At 40.4% G+C, this 13,302-nt stretch overlaps 1 protein-coding gene across 1 annotated transcript in view; it reads left to right on the forward strand.

The window, feature by feature from the left end:
* Positions 1-8,719: 8,719 nt before the first annotated feature.
* The window catches only part of fbn1 (fibrillin 1), a 64,163-nt gene continuing 59,580 nt past the window's right edge, over positions 8,720-13,302 (forward strand). The window contains exons 1-5 of the mRNA XM_031728834.2: positions 8,720-9,024; positions 9,212-9,490; positions 11,342-11,424; positions 12,259-12,357; positions 13,186-13,281. Of these exons, the coding sequence (XP_031584694.1) occupies positions 9,300-9,490; positions 11,342-11,424; positions 12,259-12,357; positions 13,186-13,281 (469 nt within the window). The 5' untranslated portion in view covers positions 8,720-9,024; positions 9,212-9,299. The remainder of the gene's footprint in view (positions 9,025-9,211; positions 9,491-11,341; positions 11,425-12,258; positions 12,358-13,185; positions 13,282-13,302) is intronic.

Genomic DNA, 13,302 nt, shown 5'->3' on the forward strand with positions numbered 1-13,302 from the left:
AACAATCCCCTTCTCAGGCATCCTCCTCACCTCCTCTCTGTTCTTCTTTTTGCAAACAAAGAATGCATTCATACTTGATGCCCTAAAATAAAGTTATCACATTAATACTGAAGTAAAGTGCATTTGTGTCTCTGTGTCTTTTTGCACGTGGTGTGTTTATGGTTCTCTCTGCAAGTGTGTGTCTCTTACAGATGGCAGTGAACCACCAGCGGGAAACAGGGAATGTTTTCCATCCCTAAGATGGTCAGACTCGTGTGGGGGGACACCGACTCTACATAAATCGCACGTGGAGGGGAGATAAGTAGGCAAACTAGAACAGCTTGGGTTGCTACTATTGAGTGTACCCCGCAGACCCTGAATAAATCTCTGAGTATTCAGCATGTGAACACCTGGCATCACAAACTACAACCTAAAAAATAAATGTATGCAAATACAAATGGCAAAAGGTAATTATTTAATGTTGAGTAGTTTTAGAAACTCATTGGTTTGCTTTATTTAATACAGCTATTCAGCATTTTGAGAAAACATTGCATTGTAGCCAAAAGAATAGTTAAGAGGAGGATATTTTTAAAGGCAATAAAAATCTGCCCACTAGCGCCTCTGCAGCTAAGGTTATATTTGTTCTTTATCTGCAGCATTTACGGGCACTGTAAGAGCTGTGAGTGGTAAGCTTGGATACTGCTTTTCTCCTAAAAGTAAGGACAAGGGAAAAATTCACGCTTTGCGGTTTGTCATTTGAAATTCATTGAAAGGTGATGCAGACATGAAACAATATGGCATTCAACAAAAGCCTTGAGCCAGAATTGTACTAGGGACCTTGCGGTTAGCAGTCATCAGGAAACTCCTCATTTTTTAATATTTTGCTAGGAAAATGGCAAATAGCTCATCAATTTATTGAAACCTGCACAAATGTATGGAAATACAAGTTATAAGGGAAGAACAGAGTTTGTACAATTCTAACAAACCTGACAGTTAGTATTTGGTATGACCGCCTTTATTCTTCAATATTTTTCACATCATTTCTTTCAATAAGCTTTCAGGAATAGTTCTCCAGGCTTCTTCAAGGACACTGGCTGCCTTTTGTTCTGTCCTCTGTCAAGTTGATACTGCTTCAATAACATTGAGGTTTGGGCTCTGGGGAAGCCAATCCACGACTGATAGTGTTGTAGTGTCTGATTTTCTATCGAGGCATACTTTTACTGCAGTGCAGTGTGTTTGGGGTCATTGTCATGGTGAAAAATAAAGCAGCTGCCAATTCGATCCAGATGGTATTTCATGGTTTGACAGAAACTTTCTGCAATCATAATTATAATTCAGTTTTTTCACGATCCCCAACACCAATTGCTGAAATGCAGCCCCAAACCATGACCGAGCATCCACACTCATTGTTGTACCTCTCTCCTGATCTCATCTGTACATACTGACAATAATTTGAAACAAATATTTAAAATTTGTATCTATCACTCTATCAAACCTGTTGCCACTGATTTTCATTCTAGTTCTTGTCTAATTTCTCCCTGTTTACTTCTTTAAGAATGGCTTCTTGAGAGACATTCGTAACTTATCTTCTGATGAGGCTTCAGTGAACAGTTATTGGATCAAATTAAATTCCAGGTGTATCACTCAGGTCCTGTGTCAAGTCTTTGGCTGATTTATTCCTATTTCTTAAGGAGAGCATTGTCAGATACTGTTCATTGGGTGTGCCACTTCTTTTGTCTTCCACTTGTCCAGTTTCCTCAACTTTTTTTAAGAACACACTGCACACCATGCTGAGATTTGCCAAGTTACTGCCAAGCTAATAGCTCTTTGGGAATCACCATTTTGGTGCAAAAATACAATTTTATGCCTATTGTATGATTGTGTTATCTTTGGCAATTTTCATAGGTTCATCTAAAGAAATGGGATTTGGATTCAGTTTGGAAACTAACAAAAAAGTCTGGCAAATGTAAAGAAATCAGATTTTGCACAGTCCTGTATTTAGCTTTTACTTTTGTATTTACTCATATGTCTGTTTAATCAATTTTCAGCTCCTCACTTTCAAGTTGCCAAGCAATCAGTGAAGCCTCCAGGAAACCACTGACCTGGGTCAATGAAAAGTCAAGCACACACACCCAATAAAAACAACTTGTCCTTTTCCCCCCTAATTCAGCAAGAGTATGGATTAAACAACAGACATTTCCTGTATACTGTGTTACTTAGTGATTTGAAGAGATGGTGGCCGGCTAATTTAGTTACTTAGGACAGCACAAGGAAAGAATTCCTTTTTATTCACCAAAGAAATGTTAAGGTGTTTCTCTCTGCTAACTCTGTATTGGTACGAAACACTTTTTCACAGTTGCCATTTTCACAAGTAATAGTTGAAAAACACAGGTGTTACTAATCACCTTAATTAAGAGTCTGTTGTGTTTAGGGACAGAACATTGATTAAGGTGATTAGTAACACCTGTGTTTCCACTTTACTACAAACCCAAATGGGTGCATTGAAACAGGTCTATAGGGTGCATGCTTGCGTGAAACTTTCTTGATTGGGGTTTAACTTTTCCATTAATACAAGTTCTTTTATATTGATTACACTAGGGTAGCGGGCTTTTCTGATGTAACGTCCTTTTTTCTCAATCAAGGGTCACACAACCGAGTATGGCTGAAAAACATTTGGTTTACGTAAACCAGCTATTAAAACTCAGCTCCCAGGACACTTAGGGATGACTCATGCTGTCATCCCCGCATTTCTCCTCTCCTCCTACACATGGGCCTTTTTCCTTGAAAGAGGCATCCTCACCGTGAAATAGACCAATTACAACATTTCATGAGCCCAGAAATTCAATTTTTCTTCTTCCGTGGAAACAAAATTTAAGGGAAATGAGTTCACGCAGTGCCTAGGTACACATAAGGAAAATGATCCATTTGGAGACGAAAAGGGATTCCTCCGAGTTATTTTGTGGTTATGTTTGAGTTTGTGCTGCACCAGTGCGCTCTCTGTAGTGTGCTATGTGGCAGTGAAGGGGACGATTTGTGATGACAAAGTGACTAAGCCCAAACATTTGAATTCCACCGGTACATTATCCTCATAGAAAATACAAATACAGAGCACCGGGCGGCCAAACTCACGTGTTACATGCATACACACCCATGCAGAAAGAAAGAGCGAGAGAGAAGGGAGGTGTGTGTGTGGGGGGGGTGCTAGTGGGGTGTGTGTGAGTGTGTGTTGGGGTGGGGGGTTCGTTTCTGCTGCAGCTCATTTTCTTGAAATATTTCATATGAATATTGGCAGCAGTTGTGCTGCAGAAGACAAAAGGAAATGAACCGTGCGTGCCGGAGCCAAAGACAACATACAGTGTGAGAAAGTCTTGCTGCAGTTGCTGCTCACAGCACAGTGAGAAGCAATCTCAATCTAAGCTATTAAAAACTGCCAGGGGATATGTGAAACACAAGGGCAGGGAGATGAGCTGGTGAAATGATATTTGGGTTGTTGGAGGAGATCGGCTTGCGTCCCATACAACAAAACAAGTGAAATATAAAACGTAGGTTGTGTTATTACTAAATGACAGTAAGCTGGTATTCTTAGGGGGGAAAAAAAGAATTGAGGGGTTGTGAAATTCTCCACACAAACAATAAGGCAGCACTTCTACTTCTACAGTGTTTATCTAATCTCCGTTTCAGTCTTACTATTTCAGGCTTTTTTTGGTTCAGCCATTTCAGGACAGAGGAGTAAACATTCCCTAAAATGAAACCCACGCTCAGTTTCTAAAAGTCAGGAGATTAGCTGAGAGACTGAAAGAAGGATGGGGTGATACACAGAGGTGGGTGGTGGAGAGGAGGAAAGTAGGGTGGGGTGAGGAGGTGGTGTCTTACTGTAAATGACACCCACTCTGTGTTGAGGAAGAGCAGAGGGCGACCCTGTGATGGGAACCATGACACGAAGAAACAATCCTGCAGTAGACTCTGACATCAGTCTGCGACTCTGGGAATACAGCACGAGCCCATCTATTCATGCGTGCTTGTCCTATACACATGTCTGCATTGTTATATTCAAATTACTTTCTTAGCATCAAAGGGGGAAATCCAGGAGTTTTAAACATGCTGGTCAGAGCAAAAGTCTGGGGAATTTTACTCATCTGGTGAACACATTTTTAGATTATCTTGAGTAACTCAGAATGCATTTACTGAAGTGGCATGACTTGAATAAGCTTAATTTGTCCGTGGGAGAGAAGTCTAGGGACCCAAAGTAAGCCTGCACTCTGAAAATACAGTTTTACTAGGATGCTATAGTATGTACTATAAGGTCTTTAAGATAGGAAGGTGGCTGATAATTCAAGACTTTGTATATGAGAAGGATTAAATTATGCATTTGTTCAGAAGGCGATGTAGAGAAGCTAATATTGGATGCATATCTGTCTATCTGATCTCGCTATTCCACATTAGCACTTTTTTTCCCCTTTGGATCAACTTAGGGTTTTTGAACCTGATAGTCATGAACTGCAGTCCAGCCCCAAAGTAACAAAAGCATGATATAATATTTCAGCATCAATCTGAAATGTCATGTTGCCAGTTTTAGCAATGTTGCAAATATAAAAAAGACAGCCGTGCATGTGAGTAAACTTTAAAGGATATATAGTGATAAAAAATGATCAAAGGGTTCCTCGTGGTAGTAATGGAAACCAAGGCAATATTTGATTAAAAACAGGTTTCTGAAACTTTTAGAACCAAAAACTTCAGTTTTGTTTTCAGACTAGAAAAGTACAGATTATCCAGGCCTTTATGTCTTTAAGAGTTTAACCAAGTAATTTGTAATACATATATCTGTATAACAGTGGAAATTTATGCATTGGCCCTGCAATGGTCCAGGGTGTACCCCGCCTCTCACCCTATGATAGCTGGGATAGGCTCCAGCATCCCCACAGTTGTTTGAATGCGATGGATTACTGTTGCCTCACAGCAGGAAGGTCCTGAGTTTGACTCCACCATCTGACCGGGATGTGTGGAGTTGTCTCACTTTAAGTTACTTCCTGTTTTACTGTGAAATGTATCTTACTTATATGGCTTGCTGTTTACTAACATTCTCCCTTTGTTCTTTTTGCCACCCGTGTTACTGTGATTTAGTTCACCTGTGTTTGGATGCGATAGATAGCTAGAATAACTGGTATGATAGCTTTTGAGGCTACGTTTTGTGTCACTGCAGTCTTATACCCTCGTCATTCTCACCCTCTGTATCTGGTGCTGATTGCAGCGTTATACACGGACAATGGTGGTTTAATCTCATTTATCTAACAGCAACATATTGAATTTCTTGAATTTCAAAATGTGAAACAAGCAGTTTGCATGCAATACTTGAGTGAAGGTAGGCCTACTTTTACTCACCACAACTGACAGATGGCTGCAGCAGAAGCCTGGTGATGGCTAATGCCAAGAGTTTTTTGGTGTTGAAGCCAGTGAGCTGTCTCTGACTCCCTTTAACTCACCCCCAAACCACTTGGAATCATATACTTAGAATTCAAAATCTAGTACTCAGAATTTCACCCTCATCTCAGCTTCTATCCAGGTCACACTTCTGTTGCAGAGGGTAATCACAGTTAGGCTCAGCGAGAGAGTTTAGGGTCCAAGATAACCAGGGAGAGGCAGTTTTACTGTAAACCACTCCGGCCCCGTTTGCCAGTAACCAGTCTGTTATCTTGGTGCAATATTAAGTTCAGCTTTAGATGTCGTTCACTTTTACCAAGCATACTCAACAGTACTTACAGTATTATTCCTATTATAATGGAGCACATAAATGTGGGTCCAAATAATATTTAAGTGCAAATATAATGTTTGAGAACAGAAAAGCTCACATGGGTTTATTTTTTTCAGAGAACTCAGGGAAAACAGCAGAGAGGAGAAATGTTGAGTGAGTAGTTGGGGGATGGTATAGGTCATCCAGTTATTTATGTTTGAATACCATTAAAATATGGCTGTCTAAAACTTCAATAAGTTCTGTTACTACCTTTGGAAGAAGTGACTCGTGACGGCATGACTACATGATAGAAGAGACTAATTTAAAGCTTAAAAGATGATGGCCCACAAATATGTGTAACGACTGAGGGGAAAAACTTTTTGCTTCAGTGATACATTGTTAAATGTACAGTTTTGAACTTTTTATAAAAGTTGGCGATAGCCAAGAAGTCATCATCCATTAGTTCTTTTTTATTTGCTAAGGTGTCAACTCACACCAGCGACCTCATTTAGCAGACTGTATGAATGCATAGACACAGATACCTGCTAATTAGTGCTAAGTACTACACAAATAAAATGCTATAAACACTGACAAGGAGCAGAGTGCAAATCAGAAACTGAAATTAGTGAAGTTGAAGCCTGGCAGGTAGCTAACAGCCACAGACACCTCAATGAACTTTTATCCAATTACATACAATTTTATAATCCAATTTAGTACATGTGCTGTAAAATGACAACATGTGAGTGTGGAGGATTTAACTACTTTTGGAGCCAGCCTCAAGTGGCCACTCAAGGAACTGTAATTTTTAGCACCTCATAGTTTGTTTTTGGTTTGTTTTTCACATAAATCCCTAATTAACTTTGTATATTTTATCTACCCATACTTTCTCCACAGTAAAACATAGAAACATATGTTCAAACTGAGAAAATGTAAATGTTAAAGGTACAGTCAGCTGTTTTTTGAGTTTATTTAAAAGAAAAGAAATGTGTACTCATAAATATACCTCGGTCAGTGTGTAATTATGTTTTCTCGGTTTGTGGAAGTCCCCATGTTGGCCCGCCACCTTGAAAACAGTGGCTTAGATGAATTGTTCTGCCTATTCCCTTTTTTATGTGTTTGTCTAGAGACCGACCACATACGGACTACAGCAAAGGTGAAGGAGAAGAGAAGTCGTAGGCATTTGCATGCTGTGGAGACAAATGTTACTGAAAACATAAAAAGAATGTATTTATTTTTGTTCTGTCCTGTGCACACAGAGATTTCTCCAAATCCTCTGAATCTTTTCATGATATTATGTACTTTAATATAAAGAAAGATATATTTTTTTTTTATACCCAGTTATGTTACTGACCTACTGCCAATTAACTGTTTCTTTTGGTACCACTTAGTTTCCCCGCCTTTTGTTGCCCCAGTTCATGAAATATTAAACATATGTTTGTTTTAGGCTTTTGTAAAGGAAGGAGTCTTATATCAATAATTAACAATTTGCATTTGGGTATTATTAACATATTATTATGTCAAGAATTAAAAAAATATATAAAATATCTGCAATCAAAGCCAAAGGAATCAAATTTGGGCTATGACTTTGTGGAGTGGAAGCACATTTTTCAAAACCTGGCTGGTGGAAAATGTGAGTTTCCATATGAATTAAAATAGTGAAAGTTACACTTAAGATCCGCCTGCAATATTTTGGTGATCTGCTTGAAGGTTCACAGTATAGAGCGAGCTGCAATAGCCCAAATTGGACAGTGAAAGCAGATGCTTTTTAAGATGCTTTTCAAAGACACTGATTAGAAAAAGTTGGACTGGATGAAGCTATTCAAGATCAAACCTGCTCTCGGGGAGCTGCCTCACAGTTGGTCGTCTTGAGGCAGACGCAGATTCTTGGCAGTCCGCTCAGGAGCAAACGTGGTCTTGTACGCAGTGATGAAGAGGCCTTGCAGAGGGCAGGACTTTCCAGAGTAAAGAAAAAGCAGCACAGCATTGTTGAGACTAAGTTTGAGTTGGTGGGCAGACATCCAACTGGAGATGTCAGCAGGCCTAATGGAGATGCGTGCCTCAACCCGAGTGTCAAAGAAAAGAATAGCTGGGGAAGCTGATATAAACTATCCTGTAATGCAAATCAACTCCACATAAGGTGGGACACCTGTTGGAGCAGCTGAAGCAAGTTGTCATCAACGTCTTTACAGAGGGAGGTGAAAAATGGACAAAGGGTTACATAAAACACGGAGAATTTGTTGTCTCAACCTGGCAACGGCAACATTCTGTGGTGATTTCATGAGGCTTTGTTCAAGCTATAAAATCGAATAAGGCAAAATTAATATGTAAGACTGGGCTGTGCTCAGACTCGTGTGAAAGGAGAATGCGCATAATAGAAGGAAAAAAGACAGTGATGAAAACCAATGCAATGGAACACATAGCCTATACAGTGTCAAAAACCTTTTTTTCTTCTTGGTTTTAGAGGGATAGCAGACTGGAGCGAGGAGCCAGTTTGACTCTATATTTGCTGGGTGTGGCTGCAGACATGAAGCAATGCGTGTGAAAACTATCACTGGACTGGACAAAATTCCTCAAATATGGACAGTGTAAATATCCACCGGACTTATCATATATAAAGAGGAATAACAGTGTCTTAATTTTTTATTTTTTTAGTGGATGAGCGAAAGAAATTACATTTCTTTAATATTTATAACTACTGAAGAGAATGGTTAGTCTGATTATCGTTTGGAACTGTTCTGTGTCACCACGTTTAAACAAAGGAGGAGCAGGTGTACTGGTTTCAAAGATGAAAAAAAAAAAAGATATTATGTTATTTATATTATTCAATAACATATAAACGTCTTCATCCTCCAGGTTTTTTCTGGGCTGACTCTGTCGTTGTAGTGTCGCTGCATGCTGAAGGTCCGCGGCTTAAAGCGCATTTTTAAACTCAAGATTTTTATTGTATCGCGAGAGCAGGGCACGGAAGGGGGGAGTTTGGGGAAAGTTGAGCTGAGCAGGGATGAGGAAAGACCTCAGCTGGAAAGGAGAGACGCAGTGAGTTTTACCATTCTCATCCTCTGGAATGCATCAGCTAACTTATCTGTGCACAATCCACGCACAATTGGATGCGCACGGGCAGACTTCAAAAGTTGCGTCTATTTATAGCCTAGCAGCCTGAGCGACGGTTTTCAGTGGCTTTTCTTCTTTTCCACAGTTTGCTCCTGCACGTTTTTTTGTTTTTTGATTGTTTTTGTTTTGTTTTGTTTTTACCTGCAAGTCAAAGTGCAGACAGTCCTCTGTCGGGTCCCAAGCGAATCTCCTATTCGGGAGACAAGGTAAGGAATTGGCTGGTGATGATTTTTTATTTTTTACATTGCATGCTTTTGCAAACCTATCACCAACTCAGTGAGAACAGCAACAGAGTTTTTTTTTATTTGTTTTTTTGCCCACCATTTCTTGCAGTCTCCACTGTCTCCTTTCAAAATGTTTTTTTTTCCCCCTCCTGCATTTATTGTTGTGCAGCTTTGACTCCAGACAGGAGAGGTTGACGGGGCTGGGAAACTACATAAGGTGATTTTTCTTCACTGAAGTCGTACACTTGAGAGTGGAAATGCCAGAAATTATGCGTGGAGAACGGCTGCTGCAGTTGGCCGTGACTCTGGTGGCTTTACTGTCGCTCTGTGCCGAGGCTAAAGACGCAGCAGTGGTGGCAGATACCGAAATCACTGAGGTGGCGACGAAGCAGACCGACACCAGAGCCAGTAGGGCCAAGAGGAGGGGAGGGACGGACGTCCTCAGAGGGTAATGTGGTTCTAATAATCCGGCAAAGTCAGTTTTGGAAATCTTTTCTTTTCTTTTCTTTTCTTTTCTTTTCAACTTGGAGCAGGTGTCTGTCCTCACATGTTAATTGGTGGTCAGAAAACTCTTGTGTGTGTGTGTTTTTGTGTATTTTTAAAAAGCCAGACTGGGACCCATGAGTGACATTGTCTGTGATGGGAAGTTTGGAGAAAAGGTTTAGTAATTAAATACTGGCAAGAATATCACATTCCTGCTGACTGCAATAATAAATTACATCCAAACAAAGGAGGCCATTGGTCGTGTGGCTGTGGCAGAGAGAGAGAGGGGGAGAGAGAGAACGAGAGTAACAGCCTAATCCTCTTTCTAGCCAAAAACACCACACCCCAGTTGTGGATAAATCACATCTGCAGCTGTACACAGTGGGTCACTGCTGGAGAGGTTGTGTGTGTGTGAGTGTGTGGGTGTGTGAGTAAGAGAGAGAGCGACAGAAAGGAAAGACAGACAGGAGGAAACCAATACAGAAAAGAAAGAACGTCTGTGTCCAGTGATGACAGCAAACAGCTGATGAAGGTCACACAACTCAATGAGCATTCTCCACAGGCATTTTTATTTGACATGCTTTAAGTTAGTCTATCTGAACATCTGGGTTCAGTGCAGGAAGTGCATACAGGCTGCACTCTGTGTCATGCAGACTTACCACTGTTTCCAACATCCTAATGGGTTCATTTTTCACATCATGGATCTGGTCTGAGTTACAGTGTACAGTATATATATACTGATCCCTGGGTCAATATATGCCAAGTGATTATAAGTTCACACATGTCGATGTGCTCAGCATCTGTAGGTGGGAGGATGGACTAGGTGTTCACTTTCATGTCAGATGAAACATTTTTGTGTACAGGTGCAGTAAATTTCTTATAGTGGCTATGCTCACATCATAGCATATTCCAGTGGTTCCCTACATTGTTTTGCACACGAACACCAGACAGCTTTATTGGATACTTGAAAGGTTAAGAAATAAAAGAATTAGTTCTGTCATTTGTGCAAGGGAATATCAGATCCATGTGAAAAAGCTTGGGAACCACAGGCACACACAAGAACTTTCTAAGTAAAAGCAATGGACATTGTATGGTTTTTCAAGGACTGTGAGAACGTGATTCAGTCAGTTCCTTTGTACATACCAAAGATTGTGATTAAAGATTGTCATTTACTTCTGCAGTAATACATGGCTTATTACTGGCACATGGTGACAAAAAAATTGGTATTAAGTGAGAAACATGGTGACAGTGAGAAGTCAAGATGAAGGTGGGTTGCAAAGCAGCTTGCAGATGTGCAGCTACTGTTTCTGGGCTAAAGAAGCATAAATAGTCCACTCTGTGTGATTTTTACCAAGTGAATTTCTACAAAGTATGTTGAGCCTTGTGCACAGGTGCAGTGGACTTGGTTTCAGATCAGGTGATCAGCTGGGATTACAGGTTATCTTTACTTTGTGGCTCGCCTGATCTATCACTATGCCTGATTGTTAGTATTTTTGGGAGCGTCTCAGTGTTTGTGTATTTAACAAAATATGGATGCTGTGCTTGGACAACACAGACAGATCCCAACTACCATTCTATTAAAGTGTCCTTGAGCACTGTGCCATTATTCCTGCCACCTGTTTTAAGAGCTTCAAGAAACAGACCATCAGTTTCAATAATATGTAGACAAGTGAGTAATATTGAGTAATTATTGTTTGGTGTGCCAAATGTCAAGCCCACTTGGACAAATCTTTGATATATATATCTTAATTAGAGGACTTGTCTTGAAAATACTTGAGGTTTTTGACATGGATCATCACTTTTTGATTGTCTGCAGACCAAATGTGTGCGGCTCAAGAAACAACGCCTACTGCTGCCCAGGTTGGAAGACTCTGACTGGAGGAAATCAGTGCATTGTTCGTGAGTATCACCTCCATTTCTCTACTTGCACTTCTCATTCAGTAACTTAATAATTAAGTCAATACAATTTTAAATAAATTTTTGCCACTTTTTCTTTCTTTCAGTTTTTATTTATTTTATCCAAAATGTATTTGGTCTATTTTTCTGGATTTTCTGGCTGTGGTTTCTTTTTCGGGTATATTTTTTCATTAATTGTATTGACTCCACATTTTGCTCCGTCAAACTTCACCTGCCTTCACTCACTTAGTAGACAAGAGAGTCTGAGAAGCTGTGTGATTGCAGCGCGGCTGGTTGGCTGGCTGAATGCCGGTCGCAGCTCTAATGACATTGTTTAGCAGTGGGGTTCATGGAGTAGGGTTCAGTGGCTGGACTCTACCTGATGGGAGCTGGGGGGGAAGTGGACCATGGCAACAAAAGTCTGTGGGAAAGAGAACAACAGAGCAACACAGACGACCCCAACTGAAAACACACAACATTTATGGTAACAAAACTCACAGAAGAAAATAGCTCAGCGACGTTGCCAAGTCAGCTTCTATAAGTAAACCATGATCAGGGGCAAAAAGAAAGATTTGGCCTTCTTTGGACTGTGGTCTGTTTTTGAAATATTATAGAAGAGAGTTTAGCATGAGGTTAAGATCAGCGCTTTAGCTGCAACAACTGAAATTCTAACCTGAAATTCAAAACTGGCAGCGGACAGGCTGACAAGCAGCAGACGCACAACATCAGAATTTCTCTCACGCATAATAAAGACAAGTCCTGGCGCCGTGACGTGAGCGTTGCGTTGTTAGTTGGCCTTGTATTTTCTTTGACCGAGTATCACTTTCTCATTTGCAGCCATCTGCCGGAGTTCATGTGGAGATGGTTTCTGCTCCAGACCCAACATGTGCACCTGCCCCAATGGTCAGATCGCACCATCCTGTGGATCCAAGTCAGGTCATTCATTCACCTCCATTTTCATGTACTTTCTTCTGAATCAGCTCCATTGAAGTGTCATTAGTTTTGTAATATACAGTGTGGGTGGCTGGATGGGGGGGAGGGGCAATAGACAAAGATAATTATGATTTATGCAAATAGGAGTATAGTTTTTTTTCTAAAATTATAGCTCTGACTACACCCCTATCTTTGCATATTTTTTTTAAAAAGTGGCTGTTATCTGAAGAAAAACATTTCACCACATGACAAGTCGTGATGGCTGATGGATGACAGAAAATATGCCGTCTTATATAAATTTTCTTTTATTACAGAAATTGCAATCCAATTGATTTTTTGGCACTTAAAAAAAATCTCAGTTGTTTTTCTCTCCTTATCATGAGTAATGGGCACCAGCTTACGTGTACTAGCATATGAGATAGCAGGGCAAAGAACCTGAACGCATCCCTTATAACTGCCTAAGACTGAAGCAACTGATATATGTTGCAATCACATCCTTGATATTAGCGGCCGGTCCTGTGGGTTTTGTGAACGAGTGTGTGTAAGTGTAGACTGGGAGTGTGTGTGCTTTGGAAGATGTCCACCATCAACATCTTCTCTATGTCGCTCCCTTGCAGCTCACCGCACTTCAACCTGGTGTGCTCATCTGTTTACACACCATAAATTTTTTAGGAAATATCTAGAAGCATAACGTTTAAGAAACATGGTTCAGTGTCAGTTTTGTTGATGTCGTAAATATAATCTGCAGCATGTGTTTGGATACACTGAACTGAACCCTAACGCTGGTCTGTGTGTTCATGTGTGTGTATCTTTGTCTTGTTCTTCCCACAGTCCAGCACTGTAACATTCGGTGTATGAATGGGGGAACATGTGCAGAAGACCAGTGCTTGTGTCAGAAGGGCTATGTGGGAAACCACTGTGGACAACGTAAGGCTCATAATAAAACAC

This window comes from Oreochromis aureus, linkage group 1, assembly GCF_013358895.1.
Source record: "Oreochromis aureus strain Israel breed Guangdong linkage group 1, ZZ_aureus, whole genome shotgun sequence".
In the NCBI taxonomy this organism is placed as follows: domain Eukaryota; kingdom Metazoa; phylum Chordata; class Actinopteri; order Cichliformes; family Cichlidae; genus Oreochromis; species Oreochromis aureus.